At 47.3% G+C, this 20,078-nt stretch overlaps 3 protein-coding genes across 3 annotated transcripts in view; 2 read left to right on the top strand and 1 right to left on the bottom strand.

The window, feature by feature from the left end:
• oser1 (oxidative stress responsive serine-rich 1) overlaps positions 1 to 3,677 on the bottom strand; it is a 3,979-nt gene extending 302 nt beyond the window's left edge. The window contains exons 1-4 of the mRNA XM_034586709.1: positions 3,327 to 3,677; positions 1,981 to 2,090; positions 1,405 to 1,521; positions 1 to 960 (exon numbers count right to left, since the gene is read on the bottom strand). The exon at positions 1 to 960 is cut by the window's left edge and continues 302 nt beyond it. Coding sequence (XP_034442600.1) covers positions 51 to 960; positions 1,405 to 1,521; positions 1,981 to 2,057 — 1,104 coding nt within the window. The 5' untranslated portion in view covers positions 2,058 to 2,090; positions 3,327 to 3,677 and the 3' untranslated portion in view covers positions 1 to 50. The remainder of the gene's footprint in view (positions 961 to 1,404; positions 1,522 to 1,980; positions 2,091 to 3,326) is intronic.
• A 1,395-nt stretch (positions 3,678 to 5,072) lies between these two features.
• manf (mesencephalic astrocyte-derived neurotrophic factor) lies at positions 5,073 to 9,184 on the top strand. The gene is made up of 4 exons (XM_034586722.1): positions 5,073 to 5,463; positions 7,000 to 7,127; positions 7,367 to 7,508; positions 8,264 to 9,184. Exons 1-4 carry the CDS (start codon positions 5,088 to 5,090, stop codon positions 8,446 to 8,448), a joined length of 831 nt encoding a protein of 276 aa, XP_034442613.1. The 5' UTR covers positions 5,073 to 5,087; the 3' UTR covers positions 8,449 to 9,184.
• A 2,438-nt stretch (positions 9,185 to 11,622) lies between these two features.
• Positions 11,623 to 14,558, top strand: rbm15b (RNA binding motif protein 15B). Its single transcript, XM_034586696.1, has one exon. It carries the CDS (start codon positions 11,953 to 11,955, stop codon positions 14,473 to 14,475), a length of 2,523 nt encoding a protein of 840 aa, XP_034442587.1. The 5' UTR covers positions 11,623 to 11,952; the 3' UTR covers positions 14,476 to 14,558.
• Positions 14,559 to 20,078: the final 5,520 nt, after the last annotated feature.

The raw sequence follows: 20,078 nt of genomic DNA, 5'->3' as shown, positions 1-20,078 counted from the left end.
CTCTTAACTCTTTTAATCCTCATTTGATATAATAATATTTCGTGACTCCTCTAAGTGTACATCATCTCCGCCATGTGTGACATCTTCTTGGGGATGTAAAGATAATACTCCATGTAGCCAGAAAGATCATCTATTGTGATGTCATCGACGTAACCGCGCGCCTGCTCCGAACATGAGCGGGGGGAGGAGCCTGACGACGACGCTGCGGCTGCGTTACTGTTGGTGCTGACAGTTCTGGGGGCGTCGCCGTGGCTCGGCAGGCTCCGCTCACACTCCGAGATGACATTGCGGAGCCCGGTGAAGGAATACACCTCCACGCCGTGCAGGCCCTGATGATGCGACTGGCATCGGCACTGGTTTTCAGCGCCCTGGCCGCTCTCCTCTTGTGAATCTGAGCTTTTCTTCTGGGCGCAGGAGCAGGGCACGTGGGCGCCGTCTGCAGAGCAGGGGAGCTCCGATAAGGCTCGGAAGTCAGCGGCCTCAGCGGGTCCGGATCTCAGAGATGCTCCTGCTCCAGACGCCGCTCCGTCACAGGCACTTTTCTCCTCCTCGCTCGACTGGACATCTCCACAGTTTCCCCCCTCCTGCTCTACAACTGTATTGATGATGCTGGGGATCTCCTGTAAAGATGGCGAGGAAACCACAGCTCCAACACGTGACTCATAACCAGCGCAAGATCCAAAAACCAGGGGAGAGATGTGGCCGGGTGAGCCTGGAGACAAGAGCTCTTTCTGGGCGGGGAGAGCTGTGGAGGAGGCGGATCTGCAGTCGACCGCAGGACGAAGCTCCACGGGCTCGGGCACAGCCAGGCGCTGGTGCTTCAGGCAGCCACTAGAGGTCGACAGTGCAGAGGCCGTGGCCGTGCTGCAGTAGCTGAACTTTGGGGGGTGGAGGATGGGGGACTTGGACCTCCGGCGCCGCTGGGTTCTGGATGCTCCTCTGGAAGTTTTCCTCATACAGCTGAGGGGGGACAAAGAAGAGGAGCGAGAGAAGATGATGAGGAGCAAAAACAACAAAGACTGCATCACAGCCAACATCTGGTGCGGACACACAGCTGGATGTTAAACCTGTTATTTCGGATGTGAATTGTCTTCATTCAACATTAACATCAGCTGTTCCCACATTTCCACCAAAAGCTACAGAACTCGGTTTTGGTCGTGCTGAATGAAACAGAGCCGGTGTTACAAGCCTGACTGAGTTTGATTTCTTAATGACGTGATCGTGTTAATCTAAATGTTCCTTAAACTGAGAGAGATAAATACTAGGATTGATATCATTACTTTAAGTTTATATGTTGTCATATCTAAGTGTTAACTTCACTGTCGAACTTTTTAAACGCTTCTTTTTCTTCAGAGACTGAAAATGCGATGTCTGTTAACATGACGACACGTCTGCTCCACCCACCCGTGCCAGTTGTCCTTGGGGCAGCTGAGCTTGGGCTTTGCTCCGCTGGTGTCGAGACAAGGTCGCGGTGTCGCTCTGGGAACCAGCGCCTCGGAAACACTCACAGCTCCGGGCACGCTGAAAGGAAGAGAGAGGGTTTGAAACCCGAGTCTGAAACGTGAATATTAACACAAGCACAAAAAGCAATGACAAACAATGCAAACAGTTCTGGTTGGGTTTGACCAACGGTTCAGATCTAAAAGGTTTCAGTTTATGTCCCAGATGAGAGAAGAGCAACCTCTCTTGTCCCTGTGAAGCCTGAAACTCAGACATCACACCAGGAACAAACATGTTTAACTGTAATTATATCTAAATGATAATTCCTCTGCTTAAACATCATGTGATTAAATCATTTTCCAAAACTTTTACAGGCCCGGAAATACCAACTGTCAAATTCCTTGACTTGATCAGGTTTTCATGACCTTTAAAACTCTGATGAAGCCACTAAGCAGTGTGTACAGTGAGCAATACCAACAATCTAATATGTCACAACTACCATGGCAGCAGAAAACAATGGTGAAAGCTGCAGTGATTTACCTCTCGGCATCGACCCTGAGCTTCTTAAACGCTGTCTGCAGAGTTTCCTCCTCACAGTCCTTCCCTCCTGCCTCCATGGTGGGAGGAGGCTGCTCTGACCAGCCACCCAGCTGAAACAAGACAACAGCTCTTACATGACAGGTCGATGTGGAGTGGACCTCAGGTTCCACGGTTAAAGTACCGAGGCAGCAGGTACTGACATTACAACCCTCGTCCCTGAGAAGAGAACTTCACAAGTTCATTCAAACAGACACAAGAAGTACAACTAACGCGTTGATGAATCGATTATCAATTTGGTTTAAAAGACGTGAGAAAATGCTGAAGATGTTCATCCATATTTCTAATGTCTTATTTTGCCCATAAACTGTAATGATGAGGATTTAATGATAATAAGGATGTATGTTTAAAATGTTAAAATCATTCAGGATTTTAGTGATTGTTTTTCTTCATCCTTTGATCTGTATTTTCTCGATTAGTTGATCAGTTGTTTTGAGTCAAAGTTTCCAAGATGAAATCTTCATTGTCCGATCAATAATGAAAAAACTAAAGATTTTCCGTTCACCATCAAAGTCGATACTGAAACTAGCATCACATCTGAGAGGCCGACTTTACTTCTTAAAGATTTACCACAGCTGATTAACTGATCATATCAAACACGTCTCTATCAACTGTTCGAATTATTCTGGACTGTCTGTGACTAATGATCATTATTTATTATCAGTTAAAAAAATCTGTTGACTTTTTCCTCATTGATCCTTTGATGTGTGTCCGTTTCCATGGTGACGCCTTCAAAGTCCCATCAAAAGTCTAAGTGTTTTATTCACATCATATAATGATGCGAGTGTAAATACCTATATATTATACATTATACATTATACACACACTGATATCTGCTGATGTCACTGCTCTACATTCTGTTGTGAAACTGAACTAAACAAGCGAAGCTGCAATAATCAGTTAAACAGAGAATTGATCATCGAACTCTTCTGATAACTGATCATCAATATGATTTATTCATGATACTTGAATCTGTGCGGTTCAAGCTGTTATTTAAACGAGTCTATTTACTGTCAGTGTACAGACCTATCGATTAATCGATGAATCAATCGGAGCTCTGCTCGGTGATGAAGATAACCATTAGTGTCGGTCGACAACAGAAACTGTTTAAATATATTAATCCCACAACACAACCTCTGCTTGTAAACAGCAGATTTCATAACTCCCTCCTCCATGCTAATGCTAGCAGGCTAGTGGGGCTGCGGAGCTAAGCTAGCAGGCTAGCTCTCGGCAGGACGTGGTGAATAAAGCCGTCTGTGAACCCCCGGACCCCGGGAGCAGATACTCACGGTTCAGGGTCTCCTGGTCGCTGGAGAGAAAGATGTTCCCTGGGCATAAAGAGCGTGTCCCCCGCTACAGGCCCGCGGAGGTCTGGTAGCCAGGGAGGCTAACGGCTAATGCTAACGGGAGCGAGATGCTAGCTGCAGATGCTAACAACGTCTTTTAAAAAAAACAACCAGGAGGAAAACCCTGTTCTGAGGAAAACAGTGCGCGTGACCGTCAGGACCCGTGTCGCGGATTTATTAAAAACTGATATGAGCCGTCAACGTCCGCGGGGACGCGCAGTGCTCGCGGCCTCTTGTTTACAACAGTGACTCTGCAACAGCGCTGCTGACGTCACCAGCCAGAAACACACACGTGACGTCACTGAGTGCTGGAAAATATACTTCTTTAAAATCTGTGTGTGTGTGTGTATCCCCTGGATGTGTGTGTGCGTGTGTGTCAGTTATATAACACTCAGACAGTAAATAAATTAAATCCATATGAGAACATGTTCCAAAAACAGAAACACACACAGAGATGCACACAGAAACACACACAGAAATACACACAGATACACACACAGAAACACACATAAATATACACACACAGAAACACACAAATATACACACACAGAAACACACACAGAGATGCACGTACACACAGAAAACTCAAAAATCGAGGTAAATTGAATCTCCATGTTGTTGAGATGACACTCACAGATTTTTAAGTTGATCTGATGAAAGCTCTACGAGGAGTTAAACTACACAACGACTTCCTCTTGCGTTAAGCAAATTAATGGGGTGGACTTTTCTTTTTCTGTCGGGTCATGCTACACGTGTGTACCGAATTTCGTGAAGATCGGTTAAACCAGATGGAATTGCTGCGTTTTAGGGGGCGCTGTTGAGCCATTTTGACACAACCATTTCCAATTACTCCAGAATATGTTCATTTTTACCAGGCCCGCGGTGTTTGGTGAGTTTTGGTGTATGTTGAAGCCGTCAAAATTGTATTCATTTATAATCAAACGAAAAGCAATAGGGCCTTTGTCGGTGCTTGGGGCCTAAATACAAAAACCACAAACAAAGCAACAGCGCCATCAAGTGATGAAGCAGAAACACACACGATTCAAAACGAGGACGAATCAATAGATAAAACTAATCAAAAGAGAAAAGAAAGAAGCGTTTGAAACTAGATAAAAAGATGGGGAACATGAGGGAAAATTCAAAATAAAGTTAAATCAAATCATTATCTACTGGTCCAACTTGATGAATATAAGAGTTTTGATTGAAATGGGATGCAGTGTTTGAGTAATTTACTTTCTACCTTTGCATAGAGCGGACATAGTAAACATGTCCGCTCTATGCAACATGTCTCCTCACATCTTCTACCATCAGGAAGTCCTCAGTTCCTCTGCTCCTTCATCTCCATCAGACATTCTGTAGAAACACTTTAAACATGAAGTTACAAACTGGTTCTTCTCAGGTAGTGAATCCTGTTGTTGTGTTGATGTGTTCAGGTCCATCAGCACCTGTTGGACTTGTGTCCTCGGAGAGGATCCTCACATGGGACTGAGCTTTATTCACTGATCACTAAGTTTCTGTTTGACTCTTGTTGAGTGAAGAACACGAATCTATGACACAAACTGTGAATATCAGAGAAATAACTTGTGATTGATTGAATCTGGACTTATCAGTTGTTTTTTAAAACGATAATTAGGCTCAAACATGTCTAAACTTTTATTTTTTATTTTATTTGCTACTTTCCTCCTCTTTTCATACTAATGGACGATGAGAGCGTGGAGCTGCTGTGGACCAATCAGCGGGCGCCAACTGGACGTTGTTCCCGGAATGTTCTATCTCCGTCCAATCAGAGCACAGTTCGTGGAGGACTACGGAAGTGATCGCGCCTTTGAACCAATGGGGTGCAGGAGTAGTGTGACGTGGACCAGGAAGCCAGTCTGGAACCATCGCACTTTACCGGCGTCCGTAGTGAATCTGTGGCGGCTCCAGAGACTCAGGGAGCGGACTGTCCTCTCCTCAGCGGCCGGTAGAAACACGCGTCCTCCGGGTGCGGACATGTTGGCTCTCAGCGGGCTGTCGCTGGCTCTCGCCCTCGCGCTGCTTCCGGCTCCGGCCGACGCTCTGAAGGAAGGAGACTGTGAAGGTAGGTGTTAGCATCTGTTAGCATCTGTTAGCTCCAGATGAATGGCTGCCCGCGGCCACAGCTCGGCCACTTTCTCCGTCTGGAGGAGCCTTTAAAGTTCAACAGCTTCAACAACCAGACTCCAACATGTCGTCAAACGTGTCCTGACTCTAGCTCTAACACAGGTGTGAGTGTCGGACCCACCTGGACCTCCTCCATCTGCCTCCATCTTCCTCCTGGATCCACTTTGTCTCCCCCACGAGTCACTAGAGACCCACACATCTGCTTCTCTGACCACCTTCCACCTGCACGCGTTTAAAACATCTGCTTTAACATCGTTTACTGCTGCGGAAGGAAGATGTCGACACAATCCAGATGTGAGGAGAAGTTCTCAGGAGTTTGATAAACCGGAATTTAGAGAAGCCTCAGCACAATGAGAGATATATATATATATATATATCTTCTACGTATTGTGTCTAAATTCCGGTATTGTTATAATTGACAGTTGTGACTGATCAGATTCTGTTTAGTTTGTGAATCTGTGGAGAAAATCTCAACACAAACTAATCAATAAGTCAAACTACAGTGGTTTCATTGACATCGTATTAGGCTGTAGGAATATTAATATTCATGATTTGAATAATAACTGGAGTCTGGTCAATATGGATTTCTGGGGGCTGATACTGGTGATTAAAAATAATTTGTATTACCAACATATCAGCTCATTAAATATTGTCATTGTTTCTTAAGATGTTTTTAAACCTTTGTGACAAATACATTTGAGGTTTTATATTTTACAGTTTAACCAAAAACGTTATTATAAATAACTATAAAGAAAACACAACCAAATATGTAAAACTTGAATTAAGAAAATAATAATTTTCACATAAAATATAAACATAAATACACGTCTGCATTATTTATTATGTATGTTATCAGTCTCTCAATAAATTGGTCAGGCTCAAATTATAGAATACTTTATTTAAATGCGACTTTACAAACACAGTTACAAAGGGCGTCACGAATAACGACACGTGCGTTGAAATAGTTGCAATAAATAGCTCAGATAAAATCAGGAAAGGCTTTTGTTTTAGGGACTTAAAAGACGACTCAGCCTCGTGTCCTCGTGTCCTCGGCAGGTCGTTCTCAGCCTCGTACTCCGAACACAAAGCCTCTGTCCCCTGCAGTTCTCAACCTTCTCTCTGGAAGAGTGAGACGGCCTCTTTCCGTCTGAGGATCTCACACTGCACAAAGGTTCATACAGGATTTAAAGATCTAAGATGTAATCAGGAGTCGGGACCTGATGGGTCGTTACATCAACAAGATCTTGAAAGCAACCCTAAAATAATCCGGCTGAGATGTCAGTGAGAAGTCGGACAGCTGAGTTCTGAACTGTCGCAAGTCGTCCAAACGTTTCTTGGTTTAGGCACAAAAAGGGTTGTTGCTGTGAGGAGATAAAGTTTGACTAGGCTCTGAGATGATTTTAGGAAACAAAGGATATCAGAGGACAAACCTCTGATATCAATATGTTAATATGTATTTTCCTCTTTGTTCCAGTGTGCCTCGGCTTCCTCGGGAAGGTTTACCAGTCGCTCAGGGACAACGATGTGAAGTTCAACAGCGCAGACATCGAGAAGGCGATCGTAAAGACCTGCAGAGACGTGAAAGGGAAAGAAAACCGCTTCGTGAGTAAAATACAGATCAGACTGTGGAGGCGGAGCCACATCTTATAAACAAGTTATATATTTTTATTCTAATCAACTGAACTAAATGTGAAAAGGCTCCAGAGTTTGTTTAAACAGAACCAAATACACTTTGGTGTGAACGCAACCTTCGTCTCCCACATATTCATTAAATGCATCTTAACTGAAGGAAACACAGAAGCTAGAACCCTGTAAAAAATGTTTTTCTTCTTCATGTGTAGTGTTACTACATCGGTGCAACAGCTGACGCAGCCACCAAGATTATCAACGAAGTTTCCAAACCGCTCAGCTACCATGCCCCAGTGGAGAAGATCTGTGAGAAACTCAAGAAGAAGGACAGCCAGATCTGTGAACTGAAATATGGTAAGAAGGAAAAAGTTTCCTCTTTTTATTTAGAAGCTGTGATGGTGAAAAGTAAGAGCAGGGACAGGGAGGTGGAACGGTTACTGACAGTAAAGCCGTTCTCAGACAAGATCTCCGGGTAAAACCTGGATGCTTGGCTGCAGAGTTAGTGTGCTCGTTCACAACAGCATCAGATCCTCCTCATGGTTCAGGTGAGAGGTGGAGCAGCCGGGTGCAGCAGACAGAGACGGGAAGTGACGTGTTACCTCTGCTGCAGAGGTCATGTGATCATGTTTACATCTCCTGACATTACACCAGGAGGTCAGAAGGAGAAAGTGCATAGAATCTGCAGAGCGTCTCACTCGGACATTTGCGTTCATGCATGATCCTCCTCCAGAGAAAATACAGAGGATGTGCACGGTCCTGTAAAGTCTGAAAGCAGCTGAAGTGATAGCAGCGCTTTGCATTCACTGCTGGTAGTCGAGTCATGTGACTGATAACAGCCAATAGGGAAGATAAGTCTGCGTCATCGTTTACAAAAGTCTGTTTCAAACTAAAACGAGACCAGTTTACACAAGTCTCTGATTCAGTCGCTGGAACCCTGGAGTGATGTGGACGCCAGGTGCAACCATAGCAACAGTTGAGTTTTACTGACTTAACTTATCATATTTCTATTTTAATTCAGGAAAAGATTGAGTCCAACATTTCGACTATAGAGATAATCCAGGAATCTTCTCAACAGTGTCCGTGTGATGATGTTGTGTCTTTTCTCGCAGACAAACAGCTGGACCTCACCACAGTGGATCTGAAGAAGCTCAAGGTGAAGGATCTGAAGAAGATCCTGGAGGAGTGGGGCGAGTCCTGTAAAGGCTGCGCTGAAAAGTCCGACTTCATCCGCAAAATCACAGAGCTCATGCCCAAGTACGCCCCAGCAGCCGCCAAGGCACGGACAGAACTGTAACACAATAAAAACCAAACACAAACAAACACACAACTTTGGACTTGATTTGGACCAGACTGCTGAGGACCGGGACCGGGAGCAGAGAGCTCTGTCTGTCTCAGTCTTCTTTTTTTATTTTTTATTTACAGGGATTCACTCACCTGGTAATTGTACACAGAAGTGTAGATGGTAGTGTACACACACACAAACACACACTGTATACTACACTACAGTGTACTTTTAAATGAGGGGCGAGAGGTTTTCATGGTTGAGGAAGTCAATTTAAAGGGGAAACTAGAGGATCGGGTGTTGTGACATATTTAAAGCTTTTCACAGGAAGTGGAGACATGAGGGTCGTTTAGTTTTATTCTCCATCAGTGTCAGAATCATCAAGTCGGAGGGGAAATGCTCAAAGGCTCCACAGCAGAGCTCAGTTGTTGCCCAGGACTTCACACTCGATCCAGGTCTTTAAATCTACAGCTCGCTCATTGAATAACCCCTCGTCTGCTGCCTCGGCCAAGCCTCGCCGGCAAGATGCTTCTGGAGAGTCGTCATGTTTTTGAGGAATTTGTTAAGTTTCCTGTTAATCTGCTCAACTTAACTTTAATTTCCATGATGTTCTCATCCAGGAGACCTGACACTCTCAGAAATAGTTTGACATTATGGGGAAATATTTGCTGAGATCTGCCTACAGGCAACAAAATCTACCTGTAAATCTCACTAACTGCCAGTTTATACCACATTTATTTAACCTGTACAAACGTAGTGTGAAAATGAAGGTGAACGAGCGAAGGCTACTTCCCACAGTGTCAAAGGTTTGCTTTAAGTGTGTAGGATTTAGAAGGATCTACTGGTAGAGATGAAATCTTCATGTTGTTGAGTTTATAATGACCTTTAACTAAGAAGCTGTGTTACCTCACAATGAGCTCATGTTTCTACAGAAGCCCAGAATGGACAAACCACGCCTTTCATCCGCCCGCACGCTCTCCTACATGCTCGGAAAGAAAGTGTAATATGCCTTTTCACCACAAGGTGCCACTAAATCCTACACACTGTTTTAAAGGCTCGTGACCACTGACGAGTCAAGACTTTAGCATCTATCGTCTCTGCTGCTGTCTTTCTGTTTTGGTTCGTCAACAGAGTCAGCCGTAATTCAACGCAGAGTCAAGTCAAACAAACGTACAATTATTAAAACAGGTAAAAAAAATTCAAATGAAGCCGTTTCAGACATGAACTCTGGAAAATGTCCTGACAATGTGATCTGGACATTTTGCGTAGTTTGTGTTTCTCATGTGAAGCAGCAGCAGGAAATTGTCCGGGTCAGACTCGATCACAACGGGAAGTCGTGGTTCATCTGGACTTTATCTGGAGTTTGTCACTTGGGGGCTGACAGGAAAAACTCTGACTTGGACATGTGCATAGTCACATACAGCCCCTCCAGATAATTACAGGAGATTATCTGCAGTTCATGTTTGAATGAAGTAACCGGTGGCGAACAGCAGTGAGAGTGGAATCTGTCATAATATCTTTGATTGTCTTAGGAGAAGATTAAAGTTTGAAACAAAACGGTTGAACTAATCTACCTGAACATCTGAATCTGACCTCACTGATGATATGGATCATGGTTGACTTCTGTTGAGGAACATTTACTTAATCTTTGACTCAGGAAGGTTCAGCAGTCCTTCCTCTGTCAGTAAAAATATTTAGGAAAGATATTTATTTAGGACTTTTTTAAAGAATCTTTCATTTCTGATCTGTGATGGTTTTTCTGCTTCGTTTTGGGGGATTTTTTTCTTTCTATTTTGCTCTGTTTCTGTGCTGCAGCAGTTTAAATGTGGTGAACATTGAAACTGATGACATGCTGAACTTCTCAGCTTTAATCCAGTCAGGCATTGGATCATGGGAACGTGGAAATTCAAAATAAATACGTGAAAATGAATCAGTGGGTGAATTTGCTGTCACTCACCATCACCTGCTGTTTATCTCAAGTTCAGCTCAGTTAAAATACCCATGTTTCTGAACAAGTTAAAAACAATCACGTGTTTCTGTCACGTGAGACTTTACGTCTCCGTCAGCCCCGGACTGCTGAGTCTGTCAGGAGGGATCATTATTTTTATTGTGTGATGTTAACGTGTACTCTTAAAAAAAAAAAAAAAACTTGTTATGGGAAATGAAAACTTAAAATATGCTGTTGTTTCACTGTGACCTTTCAAACTAAGGTGCAGTCATTTGTTACAACTGTACTATTCTACTTTTTCATTAAAATATGAAAAACTCCAAGATGGTTTTATTTCCTTCAACACGTCAGTTTTTCATAAAAGTCGATTTAAAATTAAATGTGATTTATTGAGTTTCACTATTGTAGAAAGTTTAACTTGCATCTGAAAGAAAATTATTTAAATGGTGAAATCACCGGTATAAGATAATTAATATATTTATATACAAAATACATTATGTACACTCAGATATTAGAATAAAAACATGTGATATGACATGATTATTGTTATTACCTGAATTTTTTAAGAACAAGTTGGGCCAAAGAATTCCAAACAATGCAGAGTATGACATAATAATTATGAGAGTAACAAAAACATACAGAGTGAAGTTAAACTTTGACCTCCATCTCATCATTTGACCCATTGCACGTTTCAAATTTAATTTGATTCTAGTTATACGTCTTCTACACAACATTTCAGAGGGAAATGTTATAATATTACTACACTACAAAAACTATCAGCATTACATTACATTACATTTCATTTAGCTGACGCTTTTATCCAAAGCGAGTTACAATAAGTGCATCAACCACGAGGAACAAACCCAGAACAACAAGAATCATCCAAAATAAATTATTCTGCAGTTATTAACAGTTAGAATTTGCTCCATCTCAGACAGATGCTAAATTCAAAAGTTGCTTAGTGCAGGAGTAATACTTATTCAATATCAATACGTTTTAATACTTCAATTTTACATTTGAAGTTTGGTGTTTTACTCGTATTTTTAAAAAGAGGTTTTGCTGCTTGTTCTTAAAGAAGGATCTCTGAACTTAAGTTACATCTCAATGCAGACGTCAGTGGTTCACGTCTCCATTTACATGTATGAATAGAAAACATTTATAATAAGATTCAAAATAACAAATAAATTACACTTAATATTGTTTTAATATAATTTGATGAGATTTATTTCAACATTTAAAAAATAAATAATTTAAGTTGAAACAAAGCGTGACGCGTCACGAGGCCGTCAGTAGTGACGCCCCCAGTGGCCCCGCCCTCCAGGAGGAGAGCGCACATTCCTATTGTCCAAGATGGCGGCGGCGGCGCGGGTCCGTGAAGCGACATGTTTTTAAACCAGTTTTTTCTGTTTTTATTCACACGCACGCTGATTCTCGGAGTCTGCAGCCGGAGCGAGTCGCTACCGGAGCCGGTGTCCGCCGCCCTATCGCCCCCACAGCCCTGAAGCCCGCTGCCCGGGCCGGTCCCCGCTGCAGCCCCCGGAAAGTTGGAGCTCCATCCCCCAGTGAAAATGAAGCGGCAGGCCGGGAGGGAGGCGAGTCCGTCCAGGGCCGCAGCCAAACGGACCCGGGAGAGGGAGCGAGAGAGCGCCCGGAGAGAGGAGCTGCCGCCGCCGCCGCTGGCTCTGCTGCTGGCGGAGAGCCGGGGATACCACCGCCGCAGCCGGAGCAGGGAGCGAGAGAAGCCGCGGGTCAGGGAGGAGCGGGCGGCCGCTCTGGAGCTCCACCACCGACACGAGCTCAGCCTCCTCGGCCGCCCGCCGCTCCGCACCACGGCGGCCGAGCTGCCCGCAGCCAGGCCGGGGACCCTGGAGTACAAGACGCTGCTCATCAGCAACCTGGGCTCGCAGGTGTCGGACGAGGACGTGGAGGACGCGCTGTTCCACGAGTTCAAAAAGTTCGGGGACGTCAGCGTGAAGCTGTCGCACACGCCGGAGCTGGGCCGGATCGCATACGTCAATTTCCGGCAGCCGGAGGACGCCAAGGAGGCCCGGCACGCCAAGTCCTCCAGGCTGGTGCTGGGGGACCGGCAGCTGAAGATCGAGCCCATGTACGTCAGGAGGCGGAGTGTGACGCCGCCGGACGTCGGTTATTTACCGCTGCACCCACCGTACAGACAGCGGTCCCTGTCCCCGCCGGGCCCCGCGGTCAGCATCAGGGACCTGAGAGCCAGACACTACGCCCTGGAGACCCTGGGTCTGGGCAGGGACCGGGACAGGCTGCTGGACTACTACGGTATGTTGGATGAGAGGGGTCGACCCTACGGCCTCCCCATGCCCGTGGTGGAGGATCTGAAACCCGAGGACGACCAGAGGGCGACCAGCAACCTGTTCATCGGAAACCTGGACGGTAACGTTACAGAGGTGGAGCTCAGGAGGGGGTTCGAGAAGTACGGTGTCATTGAGGACGTGGTGATCAAACGTCCGGCTCGTGGACAGGGTGGAGCTTATGCTTTTGTCAAGTTTCAGAACCTGGACATGGCCCATCGAGCCAAAGTGGCCATGCAGGGCCGGATGATTGGTGGAAACCCCATTAAGATTGGTTATGGCAAAGCTAACCCCACCACTCGACTGTGGGTGGGCGGCATCGGTCCTGGAAACTCCCTCGCGGCTCTTGTTCGGGAGTTTGATCGGTTTGGAAGCATCAGGAATATCGACTATGTCAAAGGGGACAGTTTTGCTTACATCCAGTATGAAAGTCTGGACGCTGCTCAGGCCGCCTGCTCCCAGATGAGGGGTTTTCCTTTGGGCGGCCCCGAGCGGCGTCTGAGGGTGGACTTTGCTAAAGTTGAGGAAAGCCCCTCTCGGCCGTTTCCCCCTGGTTATCAGCCCCCTGTGGTGCTGCCCTCCAGCTACGACCTCCTCGGCGAGGCCTTCAGCCGCCACCGCAGCCTGGAGCGAGAGCTGAGGGGAACCAGGGACCGCCCGTCACCTCCCTCCCACAGCGCCCCGTCCCAGAGGGAGAGAGACAGGCCGGTGCTGGAGAGAGACTACCCCACCAGCCCGACCCGCAGCCTGGAGCGGAGAGCGGGAGGCGTGGAAGCATTTGGGAGGAGCGGGAGAGGAGCGAGGAGCCGCAGCAGGAGCAGGGAGCGATGGCTGAAGGAGAGGGAGGAGAGGAGGAATCGGAGGAGGAGTCGGAGCAGGAGTCTGTCCACTGATCGGCAGGCGGGGGAGAAGGAGAAAGAGAAGGAGAAGGAGAGGGGACGATCGAGGGTTCGAGGTCCAGGAGGCGTCGTCTCTCCAGACGCGAGTCCAGACCGAGCGAGGGTCCGAGCCCCCGACTCCACCACCGAGCCGAGAGACCACTCCCCCGACAGCGGTGCAGGAGGCCGCCAGGCTGCCATAAACGAAGAAGAGCCACCGCCCAGTCGCCACCACAGCAAGAGGTCGTCCAGCGTGCAGCTCAACAACCATCACCATCGAAACAGCGAGGTCATCGCTGCCAGCTCTCCCGCCACCCACACAGACACGCACACCTCCTCCTCTCCGAGCACGCTGTCCGAGTTCGCCCACGCCTCTCTCTCCAAAACGTGGCACGGCTTCTTCGCTCTGAAGAACAGCAGCTTCCCCACAGAGCTGTACCTGCTGGAGGGCGGGCCGGCATTCTTCACCGCGGTGATGAAGGAGACCCTGAAGCAGCAGAGCCAGAACCAGCCCAGCCAGCTGAAGATTGCCCAGCGGCTCCGCATGGACCAGACCCGGCTGGACGAGGTGTCGCGCCGCATCAAACTGGGACGTCCCGACGGGTTCGCCATCCTGCTGGCCCTCCAGGGCCCCGTCGACCGCCAGGCCCCGGCCCCTGAGCCGGGACTGCAGGTGCGCTTGCTCCGCCACCTGGTGACCTACCTGCGGAACAAGGAGGCGGCCGGAGTCGTGAGCCTCCCGGCTGCGAAGGAGGGCGGTCCCGGGGCGATGCTGTACGCCTTCCCCCCCGGAGAGTTCTCTCAGCAGTACCTGCAGGCTGCCAAGAGGACTGTGGGTAATCTGGACGAGGAGCACATGGTGATTGTGATCGTCACCGACACTAATTGATTTTATCACAGTACATGAACACACACACACACACACACACACACACACACACACTCGCCGGGCGACTACAGACTTCCATGTTTTTAAAAAGATGCATTTTCTTGTTTTATTCAGTGTCTTATGAACTAAACACAGCGACTGACACTACATCTCTTCACTCTTGGATCACTTTACGTCTCCTCCCTCGGACGCCGCCTCGTCAGCCCGTGTGTCGGTGGTGACACACTAACACTGAGGGGTCGGTTTTATGCTTGTTAACTTTATTTGTGTTTTATCATGGAGCTGAATTTACCAGGTTGTTTCTTTATATCCGACACACGTGGGACTAAGAGGTTTTCTACAAAGTGATTGTACTGTGAACTCGCAGGTTCAAACTGTCGTCAGGTGTTTGTATTTTTATTCTGTGTTAAAAGCTCCAGTAGAGACAGACGAACATTTCCTGACCCGTCCCTGTGACTGTTTACTTTTCACAGTGTTTTTATCAGTTCAACCATTCCACTTTTACAGTGCGAGTGTCTGTTGCATGCAGGAAAAGAAAAGAACAAGTTTTATATTAAAATGTATGCTTCCTTTTCAATATGCTGTAGGATGTTTCTGTTTGTAATCTACTGGTACGAGGTGGGATGACATCACCTGCTCGGGTTTTATATCGTAGCTCGACTTTTATTCAGTTTTAAAACATCGATTCCTCATTTTTGACCCATTCTTTGTTTTTCTTCTCATCTGCTGCCTCAGCTTTAAAGTTTAGTCCCGTCTCTTAAAGCAAACATCGTCCTCAGGCGGTTTTAGTTTGAATAAAACCACAAAGTGTCTTTGAGGAGATGAATTCACACAAACATACCAACGACATGTGGTCATTTACTTTAATTCACCTGTTTAAGTCTTTAACACTAATTCTAACTCTTGTGTTCACTTTATTTTTTTAACATCAGCATTTAGTACCAAGATACTATTTTTAAATACAACTGACTTAAACAAAGTTTTTCCACCAAGATGTTATTGAATGAAAAATTTGACACTAAAGATTTAAAAAATAAAACATGGAGACGATTGTTGTTGATGTGAAATGTTGGAAACGTAAGTGTTGTGCAGTTCTTTTAACCGAACAAGTTTGTTTGTTGTGAGAGGATGATGAGGACGTGTGTAGTGGAGAGGTTCTTTCAATCTAAACCTGGTTCTCAACAGCAGGAAACGCTGCGTTCACTGACACCAGGAGTCGAGGACTCCACACAAGCAGCTGAATGTGTAAAGGTTGAGAAGAAATATTCAAAATGTACGAAACACATGTAGGTGTGGTTCTAAAATATAAACTCAAGTGTGGTTGAACATCTGCAGGTAGAAAGGAGAAGGCAGGTTTATTCATCTGAAGATGATTTTATCAATTAGTCTGTTAATTATTTCATTGATAAAAAATAAAAAAACAAACTATTTCAAAACTTGATTTTTTTTGTATATTTTAGGATTCACAGGAAGAATCTGAGTCTTCACTAAAGAAGTTTTAGTTTTGGGCCTGAACGCTGTGAACCGCCATGTTGGAGAAATCTGTCTGTTCATCAGATCCGCTGCAGAAAGTCTTCTTCCTCGGATCCTCACCCACTCAAGCAGAACACTCACAGATCACTTCAGCAGTTTGTCTGTAAATCTGCTGAAGATTAAACAGCAATGAAAATATATGGAAACAAACACTAAACTCACTGTGATGTTATAACTGCAGTTACTGGGTTGTTACAGCAAGGGGGCGCTGTTGCACCTCATTTGAACTTCTTTAACCTTCCACTACATTTACTTTATTCAACAGATGTTTGTTTTATTTGCAGATCTGTTATTTTAGAAAACGTAATCTTCTAAAACATGACGTCATTTCCTTCTTTGATTTGTTGAAGTTTTTCTCAAAAGTAAAAGAAAAAGACTTTTTAAAGAAGTTGATTAGAAATTATAATAATCTTCTCACTACACTTAAAAAAATACAGAATTGTTTTCAGGATCAACTTTAAACAATCAAGACTTTACAAGATTCAGATTTTGGCACGTTTGACAGCTCAGAACTTATATTTTACTTCATTTTCATGTTGCTTTCACTTAAGGAAAGTTTTAAACAAGTATTTTTATGTTTGTTAAGGATCAGTTATTTCCACCACTGGTAACGAAACTTGAACACGATGGTTTTATTTACTCTGTTGTTTTACCACAGCTGCACTTCACTCTCCATCTCTTCTGTCGTTCTCATGTTCGTAGCTACGACGTAACGTCAGCGGCATTTTAAGTCGTAATATTGTGAGAATAAAGTCGTGATTGAGAAGAAAGTCTGAATTTATCCTCGCGATATTCCAACGTCATTGTGATATTACCGCTTTATTTCTTGTGAAATTATTTCCGTGTCACTACGACTTTATTCTTGTGATATTACGACTTAAATTTGATTGAATTTCCGACTTCTTTATTCTCTTGGTAGTACGACGTCACTCTTGAAGTTTCTCAGATTGTTTTTGGCCCTAACACGTTGTCCTACGCAGCCGAGTCATTGGTCCGAAAGTTGTGTGTCTTAACGTTTGTTGATCTCTGACGTGAACATGTTCGGTGTAAAGTGAAAAGGACTCAGAGTTTGGAGCCGTGAGGACGAAAAGAAGCTTTTGGAAAAACGTATAAATGTGTAACACAGAAAGTGTCGTGAATGTTCATCACCGCACATGAATATACCCGTTTTGTACAATACGCCGTTACAGAAGATGTTTTTATATCAGCGGCCCTCGTGGTGAATAGACTTCCTGTCTCATCGGAACTCGTGGCGTGCTGTGATGCGATCGATGACGTCACAACCGTGACGACGATCGTTTTTTGTAAAGTCGCTCTTCGGTTTGTTTTGGTGTCAAAATAGAAGCATGACATATTCTGCATTTAAAGAAATGTAATAAACGTTTTATGATCTTTGTAAAACGAAGTGGAGTCATTTCTCAGATAGACAAAAAAACATTCAACACATGAAAATATAAAGTTAAAATATAGGTTATTTAAATATCTTATGCAGTTTGGTGCATTTCAACCTGAGAATTTTTTTAAATGGAATTAAAATAAATAATACTATATACTATAACATTTTATTTAAAAGACATTTGATAAGAAGTAGAAAGAGAAATAGAATCAAGTTTAGTTGCTATAATTTAGGTCGGGGATGCAGGTGGTAGCGGCCCGGTGGTTCTGTGGTCGGGGATGCGGGTGGTAGCGGCCCGGTGCCCGGTGGCTCTGTGGTCGGGGATGCGGGTGGTAGCGGCCCGGTGCCCGGTGGCTCTGTGGTCGGGGATGCGGGTGGTAGCGGCCCGGTGCCCGGTGGCTCTGTGGTCGGGGATGCGGGTGGTAGCGGCCCGGTGCCCGGTGGCTCTGTGGTCGGGGATGCGGGTGTTAGAGGCCCGGTGCCCGGTGGCTCTGTGGTCGGGATGCGGGTGGTAGCGGCCCGGTGCCCGGTGGCTCTGTGGTCGGGGATGTGGGTGGTAGCGGCCCGGTGCCCGGTGGCTCTGTGGTCGGGGATGCGGGTGTTAGAGGCCCGGTGCCCGGTGGCTCTGTGGTCGGGGATGCGGGTGGTAGCGGCCCGGTGCCCGGTGGCTCTGTGGTCGGGGATGTGGGTGGTAGCGGCCCGGTGCCCGGTGGCTCTGTGGTCGGGGATGCGGGTGTTAGAGGCCCGGTGCCGGTGGCTCTGTGGTCGGGGATGCGGGTGGTAGCGGCCCGGTGCCCGGTGGCTCTGTGGTCGGGGATGCGGGTGTTAGAGGCCCGGTGGCCGGTGGCTCTGTGGTCGGGGATGCGGGTGTTAGAGGCCCGGTGCCCGGTGGCTCTGTGGTCGGGGATGCGGGTGTTAGAGGCCCGGTGCCCGGTGGCTCTGTGGTCGGGGATGCGGGTGGTAGCGGCCCGGTGCCCGGTGGCTCTGTGGTCGGGGATGCGGGTGGTAGCGGCCCGGTGCCCGGTGGCTCTGTGGTCGGGGATGCGGGTGTTAGAGGCCCGGTGGCCGGTGGCTCTGTGGTTGGGGATGCGGGTGGTAGAGGCCCGGTGGCCGGTGGCTCTGTGGTTGGGGATGCGGGTGGTAGCGGCCCGGTGGCCGGTGGCTCTGTGGTCGGGGATGCGGGTGTTAGAGGCCCGGTGCCCGGTGGTTCTGTGGTCGGGGATGCGGGTGGTAGCGGCCCGGTGCCCGGTGGCTCTGTGGTCGGGGATGCGGGTGTTAGAGGCCCGGTGGCCGGTGGCTCTGTGGTCGGGGATGCGGGTGTAGGCCCGGTGCCCGGTGGCTCTGTGGTTGGGGATGCGGGTGTAGAGGCCCGGTGCCCGGTGGCTCTGTGGTCGGGGATGCGTGGTAGCGGCCCGGTGCCCGGTGGCTCTGTGGTCGGGGATGCGGGTGGTAGCGGCCCGGTGCCGGTGGCTCTGTGGTCGGGGATGCGGGTGTTAGAGGCCCGGTGGCCGGTGGCTCTGTGGTTGGGGATGCGGGTGGTAGCGGCCCGGTGGCCGGTGGCTCTGTGGTTGGGGATGCGGGTGGTAGCGGCCCGGTGGCCGGTGGCTCGGTGGTTGGGGATGGGTGTTAGCGGCCCGGTGCCGGTAGCTCGGTGGTTGGGGATGCGGGTGTTAGCGGCCCGGTGGCCGGTGGCTCGGTGGTCAGGGATGTGGGTATTAGCGGCCCGGTGGCCGGTGGCTCTGTGGTTAGGGATGTGGGTATTAGAGGCCCGGTGGCCGGTGGCTCTGTGGTTGGGGATGTGGTGTTAGCGGCCCGGTGGCCGGTGGCTCTGTGGTTGGGGATGTGGTGGTAGAGGCCCGGTGGCTGGTGGCTCTGTGGTCGGGGATGTGGGTGGTAGCGGCCCGGTGGCCGGTGGCTCTGTGGTTGGGGATGCGGGTGGTAGCGGCCCGGTGGCCGGTGGCTCTGTGGTTGGGGATGCGGGTGGTAGCGGCCCGGTGGCCGGTTGCTCTGTGGTTGGGGATGTGGGTATTAGCGGCCCGGTGGCCGTGGCTCTGTAGTCGGGATGCGGGTGGTAGCGGCCCGGTGGCCGTGGCTCTGTGGTTAGGGATGGTTGTCATGGTGACGTTGAGGATGCTGACATGGACGTGGACTCTGACTGTGAAACTGGGTCAGTTGTAGGAAGCGCTTCTCAGAGCATTGATTTGTATTCTCTGGAGGAGATTAATATTTTCCTAGATGATACATTTGGGAAAACAGTGAATGTGAGAGATTTTTTCCCAGATATTGGAAAGTTCATTCAGTCAGTTACCACATTACAAAAGGTGGTGGGGCTGAATCTATTAGATGAAAAGAAACGTTACCGCCTAAAGAAATTAGTCACCGGGGTAAGGAAAGGGTTAAAGGTACCAAACACAAAAATGTTAAAAAAGATGAAAGCGTCAAAATAAAGATGTTCTTAAATCACTGGGTGTTTCACTGTTGTTGTTTGCTGTTCTCTCTTCTATCTTCCCATGCAGGGTCTAAGGGTAGCATCATTAAATATGAACGGGGGCAGAGATGCAAAGAAGAGAGCTGTGTTAGCGGAAACAATTAAGCAGAAGAGACTTGATGTTATGTTTCTCCAAGAAACACATACTGACAGTCTCAATGAGATTGATTGGGGCTTATGGTGGGG

The sequence above is a fragment of the Hippoglossus hippoglossus genome, chromosome 5 (genome assembly GCF_009819705.1).
Source record: "Hippoglossus hippoglossus isolate fHipHip1 chromosome 5, fHipHip1.pri, whole genome shotgun sequence".
NCBI classification, from domain to species: Eukaryota; Metazoa; Chordata; class Actinopteri; order Pleuronectiformes; family Pleuronectidae; genus Hippoglossus; species Hippoglossus hippoglossus.
The sequence above is the reverse complement of the archived record's forward strand: the minus strand, read 5'-3'. Positions and strand labels throughout refer to the sequence as shown.